The sequence below is a fragment of the Lithobates pipiens genome, unplaced genomic scaffold, assembly GCF_037356315.1.
Source record: "Lithobates pipiens isolate NorthernLeopardFrog02 unplaced genomic scaffold, aLitPip1_a1.2 Scaffold_3, whole genome shotgun sequence".
In the NCBI taxonomy this organism is placed as follows: Eukaryota; Metazoa; Chordata; class Amphibia; order Anura; family Ranidae; genus Lithobates; species Lithobates pipiens.
The window spans coordinates 215,684,946-215,702,767 of record NW_027507790.1 but is presented as its reverse complement, the minus strand read 5'-3'; the positions used below and the strand labels follow the sequence as shown (position 1 = coordinate 215,702,767).

General features: G+C 38.6%; 1 protein-coding gene across 1 annotated transcript in view; it reads right to left on the bottom strand.

Moving 5' to 3' along the window:
* Nucleotides 1-3,089: 3,089 nt before the first annotated feature.
* FGF10 (fibroblast growth factor 10) overlaps nt 3,090-17,822 on the bottom strand; it is a 146,975-nt gene continuing 132,242 nt past the window's right edge. Inside the window, exons 2-3 of the mRNA XM_077462774.1 lie at nt 14,678-14,781; nt 3,090-12,888 (exon numbers count right to left, since the gene is read on the bottom strand). Coding sequence (XP_077318900.1) covers nt 12,688-12,888; nt 14,678-14,781 — 305 coding nt within the window. The 3' untranslated portion in view covers nt 3,090-12,687. The remainder of the gene's footprint in view (nt 12,889-14,677; nt 14,782-17,822) is intronic.

The window sequence follows — 17,822 nt, the reverse complement described above, 5'->3', positions numbered from 1 at the left end:
ATGGCACCCCAGTCTTAGTCCGTAGGGTTCAATATTGAGTTGGCCCACCCTTTTCAGCTAGGACAGCTCATTCTTGAGAGCTATTGTGTTTTTATATGTGTATTTTTATATTTGCATTTTTTCTTGCTATGAAAAAAAAAATTAACAACAAAATAACCACAAAATGAAAAAAAGAGAAAATACTCTGGAAAGTGACAAATAAAATGTGTGTATATAATAGTAATCCTTTAAGTCATTTTTTTCAATTTTTTTTTCTAAGCCCAAAAACAAAACCTGTAATATATTGCAGCTTACCAGTTCTCAAATGTGTTTGCTGTGTAGGTTTATTGCACTTTTTTTTTTCATCTGGTGATCTTGTCAGTAAGGCCGCGTACACACGCGGGGACTGTTCGCCCAACTTTGTCCGTCAAACAGTTTCGGCAAACAGTCCGCTCAAAATTAGCATGGACGGACATGGCCACACACGACGAACGAACAGTTTGCTGAAACCGTGCGCGATGACGTGAACGGCACGTACGACGGGACGAAGAATACGATGTCCTATACACTGCATTATAACTTTCGGCGTGTAAATCCTTTCTGAGCATGCGCGGAACTTAGTTTGACGAACAAGCCTACACACGGGCGGACTGTTCGCTCAAACAAGGTTTCAGCGGACAGTTTTACGGAATTTCCGAAAAACCTTGTTCGTCAAACTGTCCGCTGAAACTGTCCGCTGAAAGCCCACACACGAGCGGACTATCCGCCCAAACACTGTTCAGCGGACAAAGTTGGGCGAACAGTCCGCGCGTGTGTACGCGGCCTAACACAGTTCTATCGTACAATGCTCACTCACTGTACTGTATTTATGGAGAGGCAGTGTTGTCACTCTAGGCTGCTTTCCTGATTTGGACTACAAATACCTCCTCCTTATCTCCATTACATATAGGGGAGTTTTTCCAATTCGCAAAACATAGATGGCAAAGCTGACAACATTGTTGGTCATTTCAGTTCAGTACACAGCAAGCTGCAAGGGTATTGCATTTTGGCTGGATCAGCAGGTATTATCTGTACTTGCAGTATGCAAAATGTATTTGGCCTAAAAAAATTAAAACATCTTAGGACTGGTAAGCTGCAATATGTTACATTTTTATTCTTGAGTTTAGATACACTTTAAAGTGGTTGCAAATATATTTTTTTTATTATTAAAATAACAAACATGTTATGTTTACCTATTTTATGCAATACTATAAGGCCCCATTCACACCTGAGCATATTGTGGCTTGAAGTCTGAAGCTACAAAATGCTGGAGGGGAAAAATCTATTATTCTCAATGGAGATGATTCACATCTCCACTCCATGTCGCCTGAAGCCGAACGCCTGAAGCTAAAAAAAGTTCTGGACCCTTTTTTGTCGCTCAAATCGGGCAGATTTGGGCGTTTTTCTTCTTTTTACATTGGTGACCTTTTGCCCTGCACAAAAACGCTGCAAAGTCGCTAAAAAAACGCTCCAAAATCATGGTAAAATAGTGCGATTTTCTGCCTGAAAATGCTACGTTCAGGTGTGAATGGGGCCTTACACAGAGCAGTCCCGAACCTTCTTTTCTGAGGTCAATCACCGGTGCTGTCCGCTCCTCCTCTGGTGTCTGCCTTCCTAGCAAGCGCTTGCTATGGGACAGACATGCGAGTTCATTCCTGAAATGGGCCGTGTGCATCCACAGACAGACACAGTGCAGTTTGACACCACCTGCCATTCTCTGCTTAGAGGATTTGATTGACAGGAGTCAGTGGCTCAACACTGGATTGAGTGAAGACTCCGGTAAGTATTTGGGGGGGAGGGTGAGGGGTTGATACTGCTACAGGGACATTGATGCTGCCACCACCATGTTTCACTGTGGGGATGGTGTTCTTTGGGTTATGTGTTGTGTTGGGTTTGCTCCAGACATAGCGTTTTCTTTGATGGCCAAAATGTAAAATTTTAGTCTCATCAGACCAGAGCACCTTCCTTCATATATTTTGGGAGTCTCCCACATGCCTTTTTGCAAACTCAAAACATGCCATTTTGTTTTTTTGCTGAAAGTAATGGCTTTCTTCTGGCCACTCTGCCATAAAGCCCAACTCTATGGAGCATACAGCTTATTTTTTGTCCTATGTACAGATACTCCAGTCTCTGCTCTGGAACTCTGCAGCTCCTCCAGGGTTACCTTAGATCTCTGTGCTGCCTCTGTGTTTAATGCCCTCCTTGCCCGGTTCTTGAGTTTTGGTGTGTAGCCATCTCTTGGCAGATTTGCTGTTGTACCATGTTCTTTCCATTTGGTTATGATAGATTTGATGGTGCTCCTAGGGATCTTCAAAGATTTGCATATGTTTTTATAATCTAACTCTGACTTGTACTTCTCAACAACATTGTCCCTTACTTGTTTGGAGAGTTCCTTGGTCTTCATGGCAGTGTTTGGTTAGTGGTGCCTCTTGCTTAGGTGTTGCAGCCTCTGGGGCCTTTCAAAAAGTTGTGTATATGTAATGACAGATCCTGTGACACTTAGATTGCAGACAGGTGGACATAATTTCACAAATGAAGGTAATTGGTTGCACGAGAGCTTTTTATGGGCTTAATAACAAAGGCAGTGAACACATACGCACATGCCAATTATCATTTTTTTTATTTCTGAAAAATAGTTTTATGTAAATATTTTTCTAATTTTACTTCACCAACTTAGACTATTGTGTTGTGATCCATTACATACTGTATAATTTAGATTAAAAAAAACATTGAACTAAAGGCTGTAATGTAACAAAATAGGTAAAAAGCCAAGGGTTGAATACTTTTGCAAGGCACTGTATGAGCATATACATTGGTTTAACACTTGGGAACATAAAAATAAGCTGTGGTTCCATCACTTCTGTTCACCCAAAAAAAAATTATTTGACCTTCTTTTGCTTGTTCTACGACTTCACTATGACTATACACAGCAGTGGAAGAAAATAAATCATCCACAGATGAGTACATTAAATAAATCTAAAATATGTTAAAAGGTGTATATAAAAGCCATGAGTAAGAAATGAGTAAGTAATAAATAGAAACACCACAATATACTGATCTCACACAAAGACTTACATTAACAGCTTTATTGAGGAAGACGGCACAATCTAACCATTTTGCAGTTTACGGGAAAAGCTTCTTTTAAACAGCTAATATTTAAATAAAAGGATTTTACATTGGAAGTGCTGGTAAAAAGCATTGACTCAAATAACTTATAAAAAAACAAAACAAACAAAAAAATAACAGCATTTCTAGAGGTTAAATTTTTTTTAGTAAAAAAGAAACACTAGTAAGTCTCATTTTGTACCAAAATACAGTTTCCAAAGAATAAAAATAAAACATACTTTTTTTTTAATTTATTTTACAAGTAATTTGAAGATAAAACTGCAGCATCAATAGAATATCCTATTATCACATAAAGAGGGAGGTTGTACCAGTGGGGTAATTTCACTCTTGGTAGGTGAACCTATGTGTGCTTCAAACATCCATCACTTACAGGGGATGTCCCTGTCTTTTTTATTCCCTTGTATGTGACTGAGCGTATGAAGTAGGTTCACTTGACCATTGGTGATAATTAGTTCCTTTTAATAAGTCAACGCCAAAAGTGTTTCAAACAAAATAATATTATTAGGCTATAACCATCTTTATCGGACAGCACAAAAGATGCTGAACAGAAGGTCTTCTTTCATGAAATACAAAATGAAAATTTTGATATCTAGGGGGGTATGAGCTGTCAACATCTATTTGTTCTAAACAAAAAGAATGCATAGAGATAAGCAAATGTTGAAAAAAATCTGATTGGGTTGCATGTTGGTTTAATCTATTTTCCATGTGGTTGGATTCAGTTACCTACACACTATTTATTAAAACTTTGGCTGGATAATCTCAGCATCGAACTTGCAGATATTTTTGGCTTAGCAAAAAGAATACAGCTGTGACCAAATATGGTTATATTTGCTGTGAGGTTTGGTAGAATCAAGAATGGAGCTCGATACTCTTCTGTCTTCTCAGCACCATCTGAAAGGCATCAGAATGTAGTTGCTCCAACTCGAAAATTGCATTCTACTTCCAGGGACAGCTGTGTCAGGCACTAGGAACTTGAAAAAGTTTCTCACTCTCTTGAGACTAATGTGGGGTCAGGGGTTGTAGAATAGATGCTTGCCTTTGAGTGCTTCTCAGCCAGGCATCGTGATTTTTATTTTTTCTTGTTATAAAATGTTGAGAGGTATAAAAATGATGTTCGCAACATGACCTGTAAACAATGCAATTTGCCTAGATTATGCTAATCTGTAACAACCGAAAAAAAAAAGGGATATTTGTGTCCTTCTAACCCAAGTAAGGAAACAACTGAGCAGGCCTGGAGTGATCAATGCTGGACTCAAGTTGCTTCAAGTTCAGATGTCAAAATCGGTGACTCTAAAGCGATTTAAAGGAAAAAGCTGCATGTTGGCCATGTCAATGGAACCCAGGTAGATTTTTTTTTTTATTGTAGATCCTGAATTTGATTGATTTTAGGAAAAAGATAAGCCATTATGTGTCACACTTAAAGTGTTACTAAACCCTGCATTCACTATATCTGATCTCCCAAAGTACACAGAACATGGAAATGCAATTATTTTAGTACATATAAACCGCAAAATACCCTTTCTCATCAGCCGTATATAGCAGTCTTGTGACTTCTATCAGTGTCTAGTTTAAAGCTTGTAGAAGAAGTTTTTGTTCTACTCTGACTGTCCTATAAAGCTGCAGGATGCCTAACCCTCTGTCTGGACAGTGCTGATTGGCCCTGTGCTGATCACATGCACCCTCACAATAAAAAAAAACTCTCTAGCGATACACACCAAACTCAACATATGCAGAGTGACTCCAAAGGCTCTGTCTTATCAGCAGATGGATTGGAAACAGTGGAAGAAGGAGAGGGTCAGAGAAGACAGGGCCAAACAGACTTTTTACACAATGCAGAGGATTAACCCTTTAGGTCCCACAGTTAGTATAACAATCATACTTTACTGCATATACAGACTGATTTTCCTGTTGTGCGTTTATTACCACTTTAAGGCCCAATGATAGCAGGCATTCTGGTAATGACTTGAATGGCAAATGACTGTCTTGGTGTTACTTTGGTCTAGGACTTGTTATATCATCCAAGACAAAGAGGGATAAAGTGTTCGATTAGCAAGATACCCAAAGTACAATTTCTAATGTTTTACGTTAGGGAAAGACTATGATGGTCCTCATTAGAGGCATTATGAGATAGGAGATCTGTTGTAATGTTCCATTGACCTGTTTAAACCATATTAAGGCTGAGTAGTGAAAGTGAAAAAACCAAGGGAGTACAGTGTTGATGCCCGTAATGTCCAATCAGAATTCTTGTTTAAAATTTCCATAAAACTAAAGGAGAATCCTGGTCTTTTTCTAAAGTCTTCCTGAAACAGCTCAAGACTATGTCTTGAGAAATATCTAAAATATTTGCATAGCAACATGAATATAAAAAGAGTTTGGAGATCTTAGAGTTCGTGTGTCAGTCATATTGGTCCTTTAAAGCTAAAGACCAAGCTGTTTTACCTGCTGAAAAATGTGTCTGTCCAAGCAGTCCTGAGATTTATACAGTCCTGCTAGGCTTATGAAATACAGCTAGGTCATATTCTTGTCCCATCCTATGAATTGACAGTAAAGGAGCAGCAGCAGACTATTAGGTGAATTATCTACCCTCTCCCCTTCTCAATGTGTTCTTTATCAGAATATGTTCATGCTAACCACCAGATTGGCTCCAAGTTCTGCCCTCCCTCTCCCAGTTCTTCTGTTCTAAGGATAACAAGAGACTCGTACCAAGTTAACCTTATTTTACTCTGTGCTCTAAGATCAGCTTTAAGGGATATTTAAAAAATTTGGAGAACTACACAGTTTTGGTGTCTGAACTGCCTATCTGCCAAGGGCTTACCAGCTGTGCGATTTTCATTTCAGAAAGTGTACAGAACCCTTCACTCTCCCATAAAGGAGGCCAAATAAGAAGCTTGAACTTGTGATTTTACACAGTGTACAAGAGCTCTAGAAAAAAAACTGTGTTAAAGTGTCTGAAAACCCTCACATATACCCAGTGAAGTGACTAGCCTCGGGTGATACACAGAGATTAAATAAATCTGTCTACATAAGTTATACCTATTTATCTGCAGCCCTCTCTTCTCTAAAGTCACCTAAAGCACACATTTTATACAGCATTCCTGCGCTCCAACAGACAGGTGGCAGGGATCTAGTGTCACACACTGCACAGCATAGAAAAGGTAGCTGAGTGTAACCTGAGACCTGAGTGAAAGGAATGGACACACAACCCCTCTAGGCAGTCTTATAGGTAAACATGCACAACTGAGGCTGTCCACCACCTGCTGTCTCTCCAGAGTTCTGTAGTGCCAGCATAGACTTTCAAAGGTGACTCTTACAGATAGCAGAGGGATATGAGAGGGCACAGAAATCACACTGGGTGTTTTGGATCAAGGCAAGTACACACTACATCAGGATATTCTTTGTTAATTTTTCATTTTAAAGGTTTACAACCACTTTAACTGAATATTATACTGTATATAATGCATATTGGTTGGCCTCTGTGTAAACCCACTTCTTTCCTTAGAATGCATTGTCCTGCCATCTTCGCTCTGCATAACCGTGTTACACCATGTAATTTTTCTGCATCATGGATAACAGGGTATACACCTGTTCATGCATAGTATTGTTCTATATAAAGAAGCAGCAATTAATTACTTTATTTAGGTTTCATAAGATTATGAGTAAGACATTTCTGTATATTTACTCCCATACCTGTATTGCCATAATGTATATGCTTTACATCACCCACAATTCTGTAAATACGGCATAACAAAGAACAGTAATCAATAGCAACCAATAAGTAAAAATTAATAGTCAGAACACATTTCTGAATTATGATTGGTTTCTTTGGATTCCCGTAATACACCACTACTCAAACATTTCTGACAACAGCGGAAAACTGAAATATGAAAAGTAGCTATGAGTTACAGCACTTCATGTTGATCTTTGCAATACTTGGCAAGAAGAAGTAACTTTTCTTTTTTCTTCTATATATTGGGGTTGATTTACTAAAACTGGAGAGTGCAACATCCGGTGCAGCTCTGCACAGAAACCAATCAGCTTCCAGCTTTTTTTTTTATTGACAAAGCTTAATTGAACAAGCTGAAGTTAGAAGCTGATTGGCTACCATGCAGAGCTGCACCAGATGTTGCACTTTCCAGTTTTAGTAAATCCACCCCACTGTATAATAATGTGGGGCACAACATAATTTTCCTAAATTATTTACTATATTTGTATGTAAATATTCCCATGCTTGCATAGAAACTGATATGTTTGATATTATATTTAGTTTTGCAATATTCATAATTTTAAGTCAACAAAGAATTGCAAGAGGCAGATGTCTGTATTCATCTATGATATTACAAATTAGGCAAATTATTGTAGAAAAAAATTATTGTAGAAAAAAAATATCTCCTACAAAAGCATCGTTACTGAAAACTGAACTCCAAGCAAACAAGTATTCATTTGAAATGGGTATATGTTAAATGTTTTAGCTAACATTGTATATGAAATTCTGTACAGGTAGTCTTAGCCCTTGTACACACGGTCGGAAATTCCGACAGAAAATGTCCAATCGGACCGTGTTGTCGGATAATCCGGCCGTGTGTGGGCTCCATCTGACTTTTTCCGTCGGAATGTCCGAGCAACAAAGTTTGAGAGCTGGATATAAAATTTTCCGACAACATGATCCGATAGAACTTTGTCCAATTGTTTGTAGAGAATTCCGATCGGACAAAGTGCCACGCATACTCAGATCAAATTACGAGACCAAAGCTATTGGCTACTAGCCTGAACGTAGTCCCGTCGTAATGTACAAACGTCATCACGTTCCGAACTATTGGATTTTCCGACAACTTTGTTCGACCATGTGTATGCAACACCAGTTTCGGACAAAATCCGTCGGAAAAAATCCATCGGATTTTGTTGTTGGAATATTCGACCGTGTGTACGAGGGCTTAAACTCTTTTGTAGAGCACAACCAGAAATTAAACTTTCCTGCAGTCAGGGAATAAAGCCTAGTCCAGGATTTATCCCAGTTGGTAATGAAGAAGCAGCATCATACCTTCCTTGTACCTTTTATATTTTACTGTGTATTGCAGAGTGATGTATATTGCTGTACCAATGTGTGTTTAAAAAATAAAAAAGCCAGAGTTTTTTTTTTCTTTTGCCATGTGTTGATAGGCCATTCTAAAGCAATGGACTTCTATAAAGCACAATAACATAAACCAAAAAATTGCATCAGAACTGGCAGATGTAAATGGGTCGTAAATAATTATCTAATAAGTACATATCTGAAAAAAAAATATTAATAATTTCTGCCTGGAGTTCAGTTTAAGTATGTTCAGCTGTGGTAAACCCCTGAGACATTTAAATGTTTTAAAGTAAATGTTATTGAAGGTATTACATTTATATTTATTGACCCTTTATTTTTCAAATGTATATTTTCCAAACCCCAATAGTTAGACCATTGAAAAATAATGTCTAAGCATACAAGGATGGTCCTTCAGTAACATATTTAGTGGCATTTTCTATTGGTTTTCCCCATTGTTTTAAAACAAATTCTAAGTGGTAATCCCCATTTAAAAACACTATAAGACTGTGTAAATATAAGTATGGAAATATTATTGCTATTTTTATTATTATTATCCCTACTTGAAAACTGCATTTTTTAAATAAAAAACGAAACAGATTATGTTTTGAGAAATAGTTTCATTTTCATTTTTTATTGCGCTTAATCTTTTTGTTGTTTGTAAATTTTACTACAGATTCAAGTGAAAAAACTGAACTCTAAAGTTCTTTTAAAACATGCCATTTGTCAGAATGATGCACAGCAAGCTTTAAACCCTCTTTAGCATGGACCTTTTTTTTTTTTTTTAGTGGATGAAATAACCATTTGCAAAATTCATATGATTAAACTTTTTTAGTGGTAGAAAATATATAAGTACTCTGTAGCAAGATAAATACTATGCAACATCTGGGAGAAGTCCATAATTATATATTTCTTTTTTTATATATATATATACTTTTTTTTACTTTTTGAACTTCCTTCTCCCTGTTTTTATTTTATTTTTTTAAATACCCAAGCATCACTGATTTATCTTGATACAGAGGAATCCTCTGATGTTCTACGAAGATGGAAAATTGCACGTAAATCATCAATATAACGTACTCAGAAAGTGTCAACTGCATCTTTCAAGCAGACATTATATATTGCATCTTTACACTTGAGACAATTTGTTTATACAATCTAAAAGAGGTACATACTGTACTATAATAAAAAGCGGTATATATGATTTTGTTATAATTCATGCCACAAGAGAAAATGATCAACCATCTACGACAGAGATAGTTGCTACAATGGTGACCAATTGTTTGTACACAGGCATATTAAAAGCCATCTGTCCCATGGACTTTCTGCAAAAACATCCACTAATTATAATGCCAGATGTCACTGCGATACCACTTGTGGCAACTGTGGCTGATGAGAGTGATGATGGAAGAACAACACCACCAGATATACTGTAATCAGTGTACGTCATGTCTCATATCTCTAGAGATCTTCCCTAACTTGGAGCTATCAGCCAGCAAGCCGCTTAAATAATATGGCCCAGCTAGTCCCATCTTTTAGAGGTCTACAAGCCCAAGCCCAACCAAAGGGTGGAGAAACTGGAGAATAATGAAAATGCCAGCAGAGGCAAGGAGCCAAACAGGTATTTCTATAAACAATGTTTTAAAAGGTTAGGTGCCAGTTTTAATTTTTGTAGGCACATTTACCAGGCCCCCAGAAAGGGTTGTCAGGTTTGCTAAATCATAGCGATAATTTTTAATTTTAACTTATAAGGGTAAAATATTTAATTACCGTTTTTTTTTTGGCCCCTTAAATTTTGTCATAGGGATGCTTTGAGACGGATGTTCACTGATGCCCTCTGTAGCCTACAAACACTACAAAACCTGGTATAGAACACCAGAAAGGGTTATTATGGTAACAGAGATCATAAATTTTGTGAAGTTGTTATTATTTTTGGTCGATATTCTACTATCAACCAACTTTGTTACAATAAATTAATGTTTAAAGAAGTACTCTATTATGATCCATCTGTTACCATAGTAACCCCTTCTAGTGTTCTATATCAGGTATCGTAGTGTTTATATGTATTTGGTTACATTAACTACACCCTACATGGTCAGTGATCTATGGGAGACCACTCTATTTTGAGTGAATTATTTCCGATACACTCGTCTCCCCCCTTTTTGTTTAAGCCTGTGTAGCCTACACCTGATTTTTCCTATTATTGTGTTAACATTAATTATTGATACTGGCAGGATTAAAATTGTATGACACCAGGACTGCAGCTATATAAACGTAAAAAAAAAAAAAAGAGAATATATGAGTAAAACTAATCTCTGGCGAAATTGTAAAACCTCAGCAATCTACTGGCCCCTTTGCCCAACGCCAGTAATAACCGCGAGAACAATACTTATTATTCCTCTTTTGTAAAAGGCAGTTGCTAAAGTCTTTCTATAAATTTTTTTGTATTTTTAGATGATAACGTGAGCTTTTTTTTCTTTTTCAGAACTGTAAAAGGATAACCATATTTTGACACAAAGAGGAGGTCCAGGGAAATCTATAATCTCAGTTGAGGCCATATATATTTAAACCACTAGCTATTTTTAATGGTACTAATACCAGTCCTTCTCTATAATTAATTAACATTAAACATTGCCCTACACCTGACATATCAGGGCGGCACAAGTAGTGCCTAGATTTGTAACTGAAAATACAATGGGCAGAGCAGGTAGATTGCCATAAACACCTATCTATGGCTTATCAGGGGTCTCGAAACTTTACAAAGGGCCAGTTTACTGTCCTTCAAACTTTAGGAGGGGTTGATGGACTGTGATCAGCGGGAGAAAAAAGGTCCTGGCATCAGTGGAAGTGATCAATGCCCCATTCATTGGTTCCACACTTTACAAAGGGCCAGTTTACTGTACATCAAACTTTAGGGGGGCGCAAACTGTGACCAGTGGGAGAAGAAAAGATCCTGGCATCAGTGGGATTGAACAATGCCCCATCATTGGTATTAGAGAGGGTAATAATGCCCCATCATTGGTATCAATGGGAGGAATAGTTCCCCATCATTGTTGTCAGTGGGAGGAATAGTTCCAAATCATTGGTGTCAGTGGGTAGAATAGTGCCCAATCATTGGTATCAATGGGAGGAATAAGTCCCCCATCATTGGTATCAATGGGAGGAATCATGTCCCATCATTGGTATCAATGGGAGGAATAGTGCCACATCATTGGTATCAATGGGAGGAATAGTGCCCCATCATTGGTATCAATGGGAGGAATAGTGCCCCATCATTGGTATCAATGGGAGGAATAGCACCCCATCATTGATATCAATGGGATGAATACGTCCCCCCATCATTGGTATCAATGGGAGGAATAGTGCCCCATCATTGGTGTCAGTGGCAGGAACTATGCCCCTGTTGCTGACGGTGGGGGGAATAATGTCTTGAGGGCTGGATAAAAGCAAATAAAGGGCAACATTCGGCCCCAGGGCCACAGTTTGGAGACCACTGGCTTATACTACCTGTAGCTCTCATGTCTTAGGCACTGGGAGTGGTTGAGGCAAGTACATAGGCAGAACACAGAGTTCAGGAATGCTTTGGGCAGTGGGGTGGGAACTTTTCAGGGAAAAAACTGCAGTCTTAGATCACGGAGTCCTAGTCTTCTGGAAAAAGCAGCCATATATGGTAAAACATGGAACGAAGATACAATTAACAGAATAATGATTGCCATTTAGAGATTTTTGTTTTATGATTGGAGTTCTTCTTTAAAACACCTACATGACCAACCAACAAAAAGCGTTTTCTTATTTTTCACATAAACGTCTTTTCTGAAACTTTGTCAGTTCTTAGGATGTTAAAGCAGAAAGAACAATCTCTCTAGGATAATGAAAAAAAAATGATGCACAAATGCAGACACTCAGCTTTAAACACTGAAGACACATATTAAACATTCTATTAAATAAATAACTTACAAAGGAACACAAAGGCAGTGGGGTGGGGGTTGGGACGCAGTACATAGAATACACAGGAATACCACATTATTTGTTTTGTTAGAACAGTTTCACGTGTTTACACATCTTAATCCCATACATTCTTGTGGATGTCTCTTCAAAAAAATATCCATCATTGTTGTCAATTTGACCCAAGTACTTTCAGCAAATTCTTTGCGTGTCTGTCTGCTCGTTGGATCGCTGGGTCTGAATGAGAAAAGCAGATCTTTGATTTAAGTTTGTATTCCATAAATAACTTTCCCGGAAGATCATCTGCATGATTGTCTCTCGTCCTTTAAACAGTATTGTACACACAACAAATAACATTCTTCAAATGGGCGGCTAGCTTTTATTTGATCCGATCTGGCCACTTGTAGGACGCGGCACTAGAAAAACAGCCTCTGGAAGACTTGGTACACTTGTGAACTCCACAACTGGTTTTCCTCTCCGTGTCGAAGTGTTAAAGCCCTTTAGAATGTCCTCTGTAGGTCTTTAGTTCTTTGTTAGCACAGAGATAGAGGAATGGGAAGAAAGTGAGCATTTGTGCTTTTCCTTCTTGTTTTTGGTCCTCTTTTTGGGGTTCCTTTACCATTTAGTGCCACAAACATTTGTCTCTCATTGTTCTTCCAGGTTAGAGATGCATAGGTATTATAACCATTCTCCTCTATCCTCTCCTTTAGTTTACAGTCAATGTTAAATTCCTTCTGTAAATATAAAAGAGATAGAACATAATGAAAAAACGGATGAGTATACAGAGAACTTATAAGTATTTTCACTTACAAACATCATTTTTTTTTATTAGGATGTATACTTTTAAACAACGCAAAATAACAAAAATGTCAAAACAGTTTCATAGTCCAGAACAGCCTTTTTCAACCGGGGTGCTGTTTGGGTTCTTCAGGGGTGCTGTGGCAAAATACCTAAAAATTGCCCCAAATTGCCCAACGATTGTCAACAAGCTGCTGGCATGTAGGTCAAGCCACACTAAGACACAGTTTTTTTATTGTACAACTTTACAACTTTGGGCACCGTGCATGCCAGCCACCAGTGTCCTAAAATCGAATAATGTATTTAGTTAATAAGGAGCACATTGGGTGCCTGCACAGCTTCCTTGTTTTCCCCTTCCCTGCCCCTCTCCACCACCACTGGGAATGCATAAGCTGCATGAGTAAGGAAAACTGAGGGAGAAAAGAAATGCTGAATACTAGTCAGTACCAGTATGCAAAATAATATTTGCTTTGTAAAAATAATTTACTTCCAATGTTGAGTGTCCTACACTACAAAAATGTGCCCATTCAAATGCATAGGGTTCAGCTCACAAATATGCAGCTGATGAGTGAGACTTTAAAGTGCAATTAATAACTAGAAATGCACCCCTGATGATGTCTGCAAGAGTGCTGTTGTTGGATCGATTGGATTCTATAACTGCATTGGACCACTGTATACTGTATGTAGTGGTCCACTCTGAATGGTAAGAGTCAATGTGCGTGTGTGCATCTGTCAGTGGAGGATCTCTCCCAAGATTTTCTATTTTGGACCCCACACTTATTGGACCCTTTTTGTTGAATTTCTAGTCAAGGATTTTCTGTCAGTTTTTAAGCGCTGCACCTTTTGTATGAAGAAATGCATCACTATTGATTCCTTGGCAGCACTCTACCCTAGGAATTTCAAATTCAGGCTGCAGAATGGTGCCACCCATTAACGCAAGTACTCCCTGTTGGTTTGTTCAGCAGTTGCGGTATCATTGCCCTAAGGAGAATGGATACTTGCAGCTCGGGTTTCAGCAAAGATGGCAGAATATTTTAGACACGAGGTTGATTGACTGTGATGGGTAGATCCAGCTGTCCTCAGCTATCTCTATAGAGTATGCTAGCCGGACACTGAGCAAAAAACATTTGGCTTGGATGACCGTTCCCCTCCAGGCCTATGGAGAGGGTTGGGAGAAGCTTTCTATGGATATCCCCAGTTCCACTTTTTTGTAGGGGGAAACAACAAGGCTTTTTTTTAACATGTTTGATCCCTTCTCTTCCCTAGAGAAACAGCAGCATTGGCAGGAATATCATGGATAGGAGACTGTCACGCAATGGAGTACCTTAATAAATATTAGTAGTAATGGGATGCTTCTGTCACTTTGGTGCCAAAAGCCTCTTATTACATCTTCATGTGTTCCTACATCATCCTATAGCAAGCTGGAGCACCAAACAAAATGTGTATGGTCTTTAAGTTTTGGAATGCTGTCTGTACACCCCCAATGTAGAGATTTCTCTAGAGATAGTGAAGGGAAATCCCAACTCCCCAGCTGTCCCTGGACAGGTGTCCTTACTGAGCAATTTCCCTTAACGCCTGTCCCAGAGACAACAGTCAGAACTCAGATTTCTCTTCACTTTTTGTTTTGGCGAGTCAGAGGTCCTACCCCTCTATTAAAAAAAAAAATAACAATCTGATTTATATGAAATAAATAAATAAATGATAAAATAAATTATAATTACTTACAGAACCATAGACTTTGCCTCTTCTGTTCATGGCTAAATAATAATTGCTGTTAATGGATTTCACTGCCACAACCCCTACATCCACTGATGTTATCTCCAATATACCTAAAATGGGAGAAAGATATAAACAGAACATGTCATCTACCTGTCCATCAATGATAAATGCAAAATCTAAAATATTTTTTTTAAAACTCACTGTTAAAGCAAACATGGTTTGCTCATGCAGCACAAAGCAACAGGCTTGTTTTAAGGACCCCCACTTACCCAGCAGAACCAAGATGCTTTGGTCAGCTTGCAGCAAAGAAACAACTCTGTAATTCTGGGTATAGAGCAGCATGTAACTCACTTCCCTTACTCTCAGTGCTGATACTTGGTAATTGGCCCAGTGTTGTCAAATGAGGATAGGGAAAGAGTCGCCAGCCCTGTGTAAGCTTCGACTATAATGAATCAGAGCTTACACAGGTTATCCATTCCTTCACCCTGTCAACAGGAGCATAAAAGAAAGGTCAGAATGTCTTGCTGGGGAGTGCAGATATAAAGAAAGCAAACCTTTTACTTTTCCCTGCATAAGCTAGGCATGAATTTGATTCAAGGGACACCTATATATGATGCACAAACCAAAGCTGTTGACCATAGCAAAGAATGAAAATATTGATTGTCAGACTAGGAGTTTTGTACAAAATCTTAGCTCAAGGTTTCCTGGAAAAACAAAACAGTAAAGTGTCCACAAACCTAAATCAACTGACCCAATTCACTTCCACGCCCCTCTTTCTATTTCCTATAAGCAGGATTCTAAGCTATGTACACTCCTTCACAGAAGTTAGTGCTCCCCCAAGTAACTTGAGGCAGCTAAAATATCTCCCTCCCACCCCTCTCCCCACCCCTACCGACCCATTACCTCGTTAAAAATCATAGATTGTCTAAAGATTTTCCATTATTTCCATTTCACATGGAATCTCTTTCTTTCTCTTTCTTCCATAATGGATAATGTGAAAAATTGAAGGGCATGAATGTATTTTGGTCCTATGGTTTTCTTTTAATACTTGATTATGTTTTGTACGCAACTTAAAAGAAAAATTTAAATAAAGATTAAAAAAAAAAAAGTAACTTGAGGCAGCAATCTACATTGTGAAAGAACTCCATGGCTTTGGGTGTAGAGGGGCAGCTGTTCTTTCTGCCACACACACTGAATTATTTTAAACCTTTTCAAGATGTTACTTTTTATAAACTAATACTTTTTAAAAGAATTAAAAAAATGTTGGGGCAGAATTAGGACTTGGGTTTGTCATCTATGGGATCATGTGACAGCGGGGCAGTGAACAGGAAGGGGAAGTATTGTAAGAGCAAACAGGGCCACCACTCTACCAAGTCAGACAGACATATGCGTTCAATAGCTGCAGGCGTATTGAACATGTTTTGCTGGTGTCAATAACCAAAAGATTACAGGGAAAAAACTGAGTTAACCAGTTACTTCTGCCAACAAAACGTGCTGAATGCTTAACATACTTCAGCGGCACACTCTTTCACACTATGGTGTTCTGCCAAACACGCCAAACAAGTAACATGATAAACAGATGAAGTGCCGGCATGTGTAAAACAGCTGGGCTTCCACAGCACTTATTTTATGGGGACAAAAACTAACAGGTAATAACCAACCAGTCGTTTTGCATAACATAGACAGAGATCATGGCACATATTATTTTGTTACGTTTTCAGCAGGTGATGGACTTATTTTTACTTCTGAGAAATTATCTATCTTTCTACTGTATATACAGTATATCCTTTATAAAATGTCATACAATTATATGCAATGGCTGATGGGGAAAAAAACTGAGTTAAGCAGTTTCATATGGCATTTAGAAATCATTAAAGGCAAATAATGAAAGTGGTGTTGGTTTTCACTTTTAGCAGTTCTGGAGCCATATGCTACCTAGTGCAACAAAAGCAAGCCTTACTATTCCTACACCTATCAAATGCATGAAATATACCAAGAGAAGTAAATACTGACAATGATTACTTATTTTCTTTTTTCTTTTTGTTCTGCCTTACAAACTTCCAAAGTATCCATTCTGTTTAGTAGCATACCTCTCAACCTTTCACATCTAAAAGCCACAGCAAGCTTTATATTTAATCTGCCCAAGCTCTACCACCTAATTTGTCCATAACTGCACAGGAAAGCCCACATTTGCTAAGTGCCAACCTTTAAAAACCCTAAAATATAAGTTCTCCCAGTAAAATCCAGAGATGCTTTATAGGTAATGTTAGAACTGAGCTTCTTTTCATTGCAATAAAAGCAGAAGAACTTTAAAGTTGAACTTTTCACTAACAGTAAATGAGCTTTAAAACAAGCCCTCAGGCCGCGTACACACGCGCGGACTGTTGGCCCAACCTTGTCCGCTGAACAGTGTTTGGGCGGACAGTCCGCTCGTGTGTGGGCTTTCAGCGGACAGTTTCAGCGGACAGTTGGACGGACAAGGTTTTACGGAAATTCCGAAAAACTGTCCGCTGAAACCTTGTTTCAACGAACAGTCCGCCCGTGTGTAGGCTTGTTCGTCAAACTAAGTTCCGCGCATGCTCAGAAAGGATTTTCAAGCCGAAAGTTATAATGCAGTGTATAGGACGTCGTATTTTGCGTCCCGTCGTACGTGCCGTTCACGTCATCGCGCACGGTTTCAGCAAACTGTTCGTTCGTCGTGTGTGGCCATGTCCGTCCATGCTAAGTTTGAGCGGACTGTTCGCTCAAACTGTTGGACGGACAAAGTTGGGCCAACAGTCCGCGCGTGTGTACGCGGCCTTACTGACGTCTGTAGCTGCAATCACTGTGGAGCAATGTGCACAAGAGAAGCAGGGAAGCTGTTCAGATTGGGTCTCAGCATTCCTCTTTCTCTGTACCTATACCCATTTTTGTTAGAGATCAAAAAGCTGATAGGCTGCCAATTTACTGTTGCTGAAGTGGAACAAAATTAACTAAACTGCTAAAAATTACTGTGCTTCTGCTGTAGCCTTTCAGGATGAACTGCTTCCCAGTGCCTCCAGCTACAGAGGTCAGTGAGGGTTTGTTAAAGCTTCAATACCACTAGTCAACAAAATATAAATATCTGAACATCCTCAGGCTGGCAACAGTTCAATTTTAAGGTGCTAGAGTA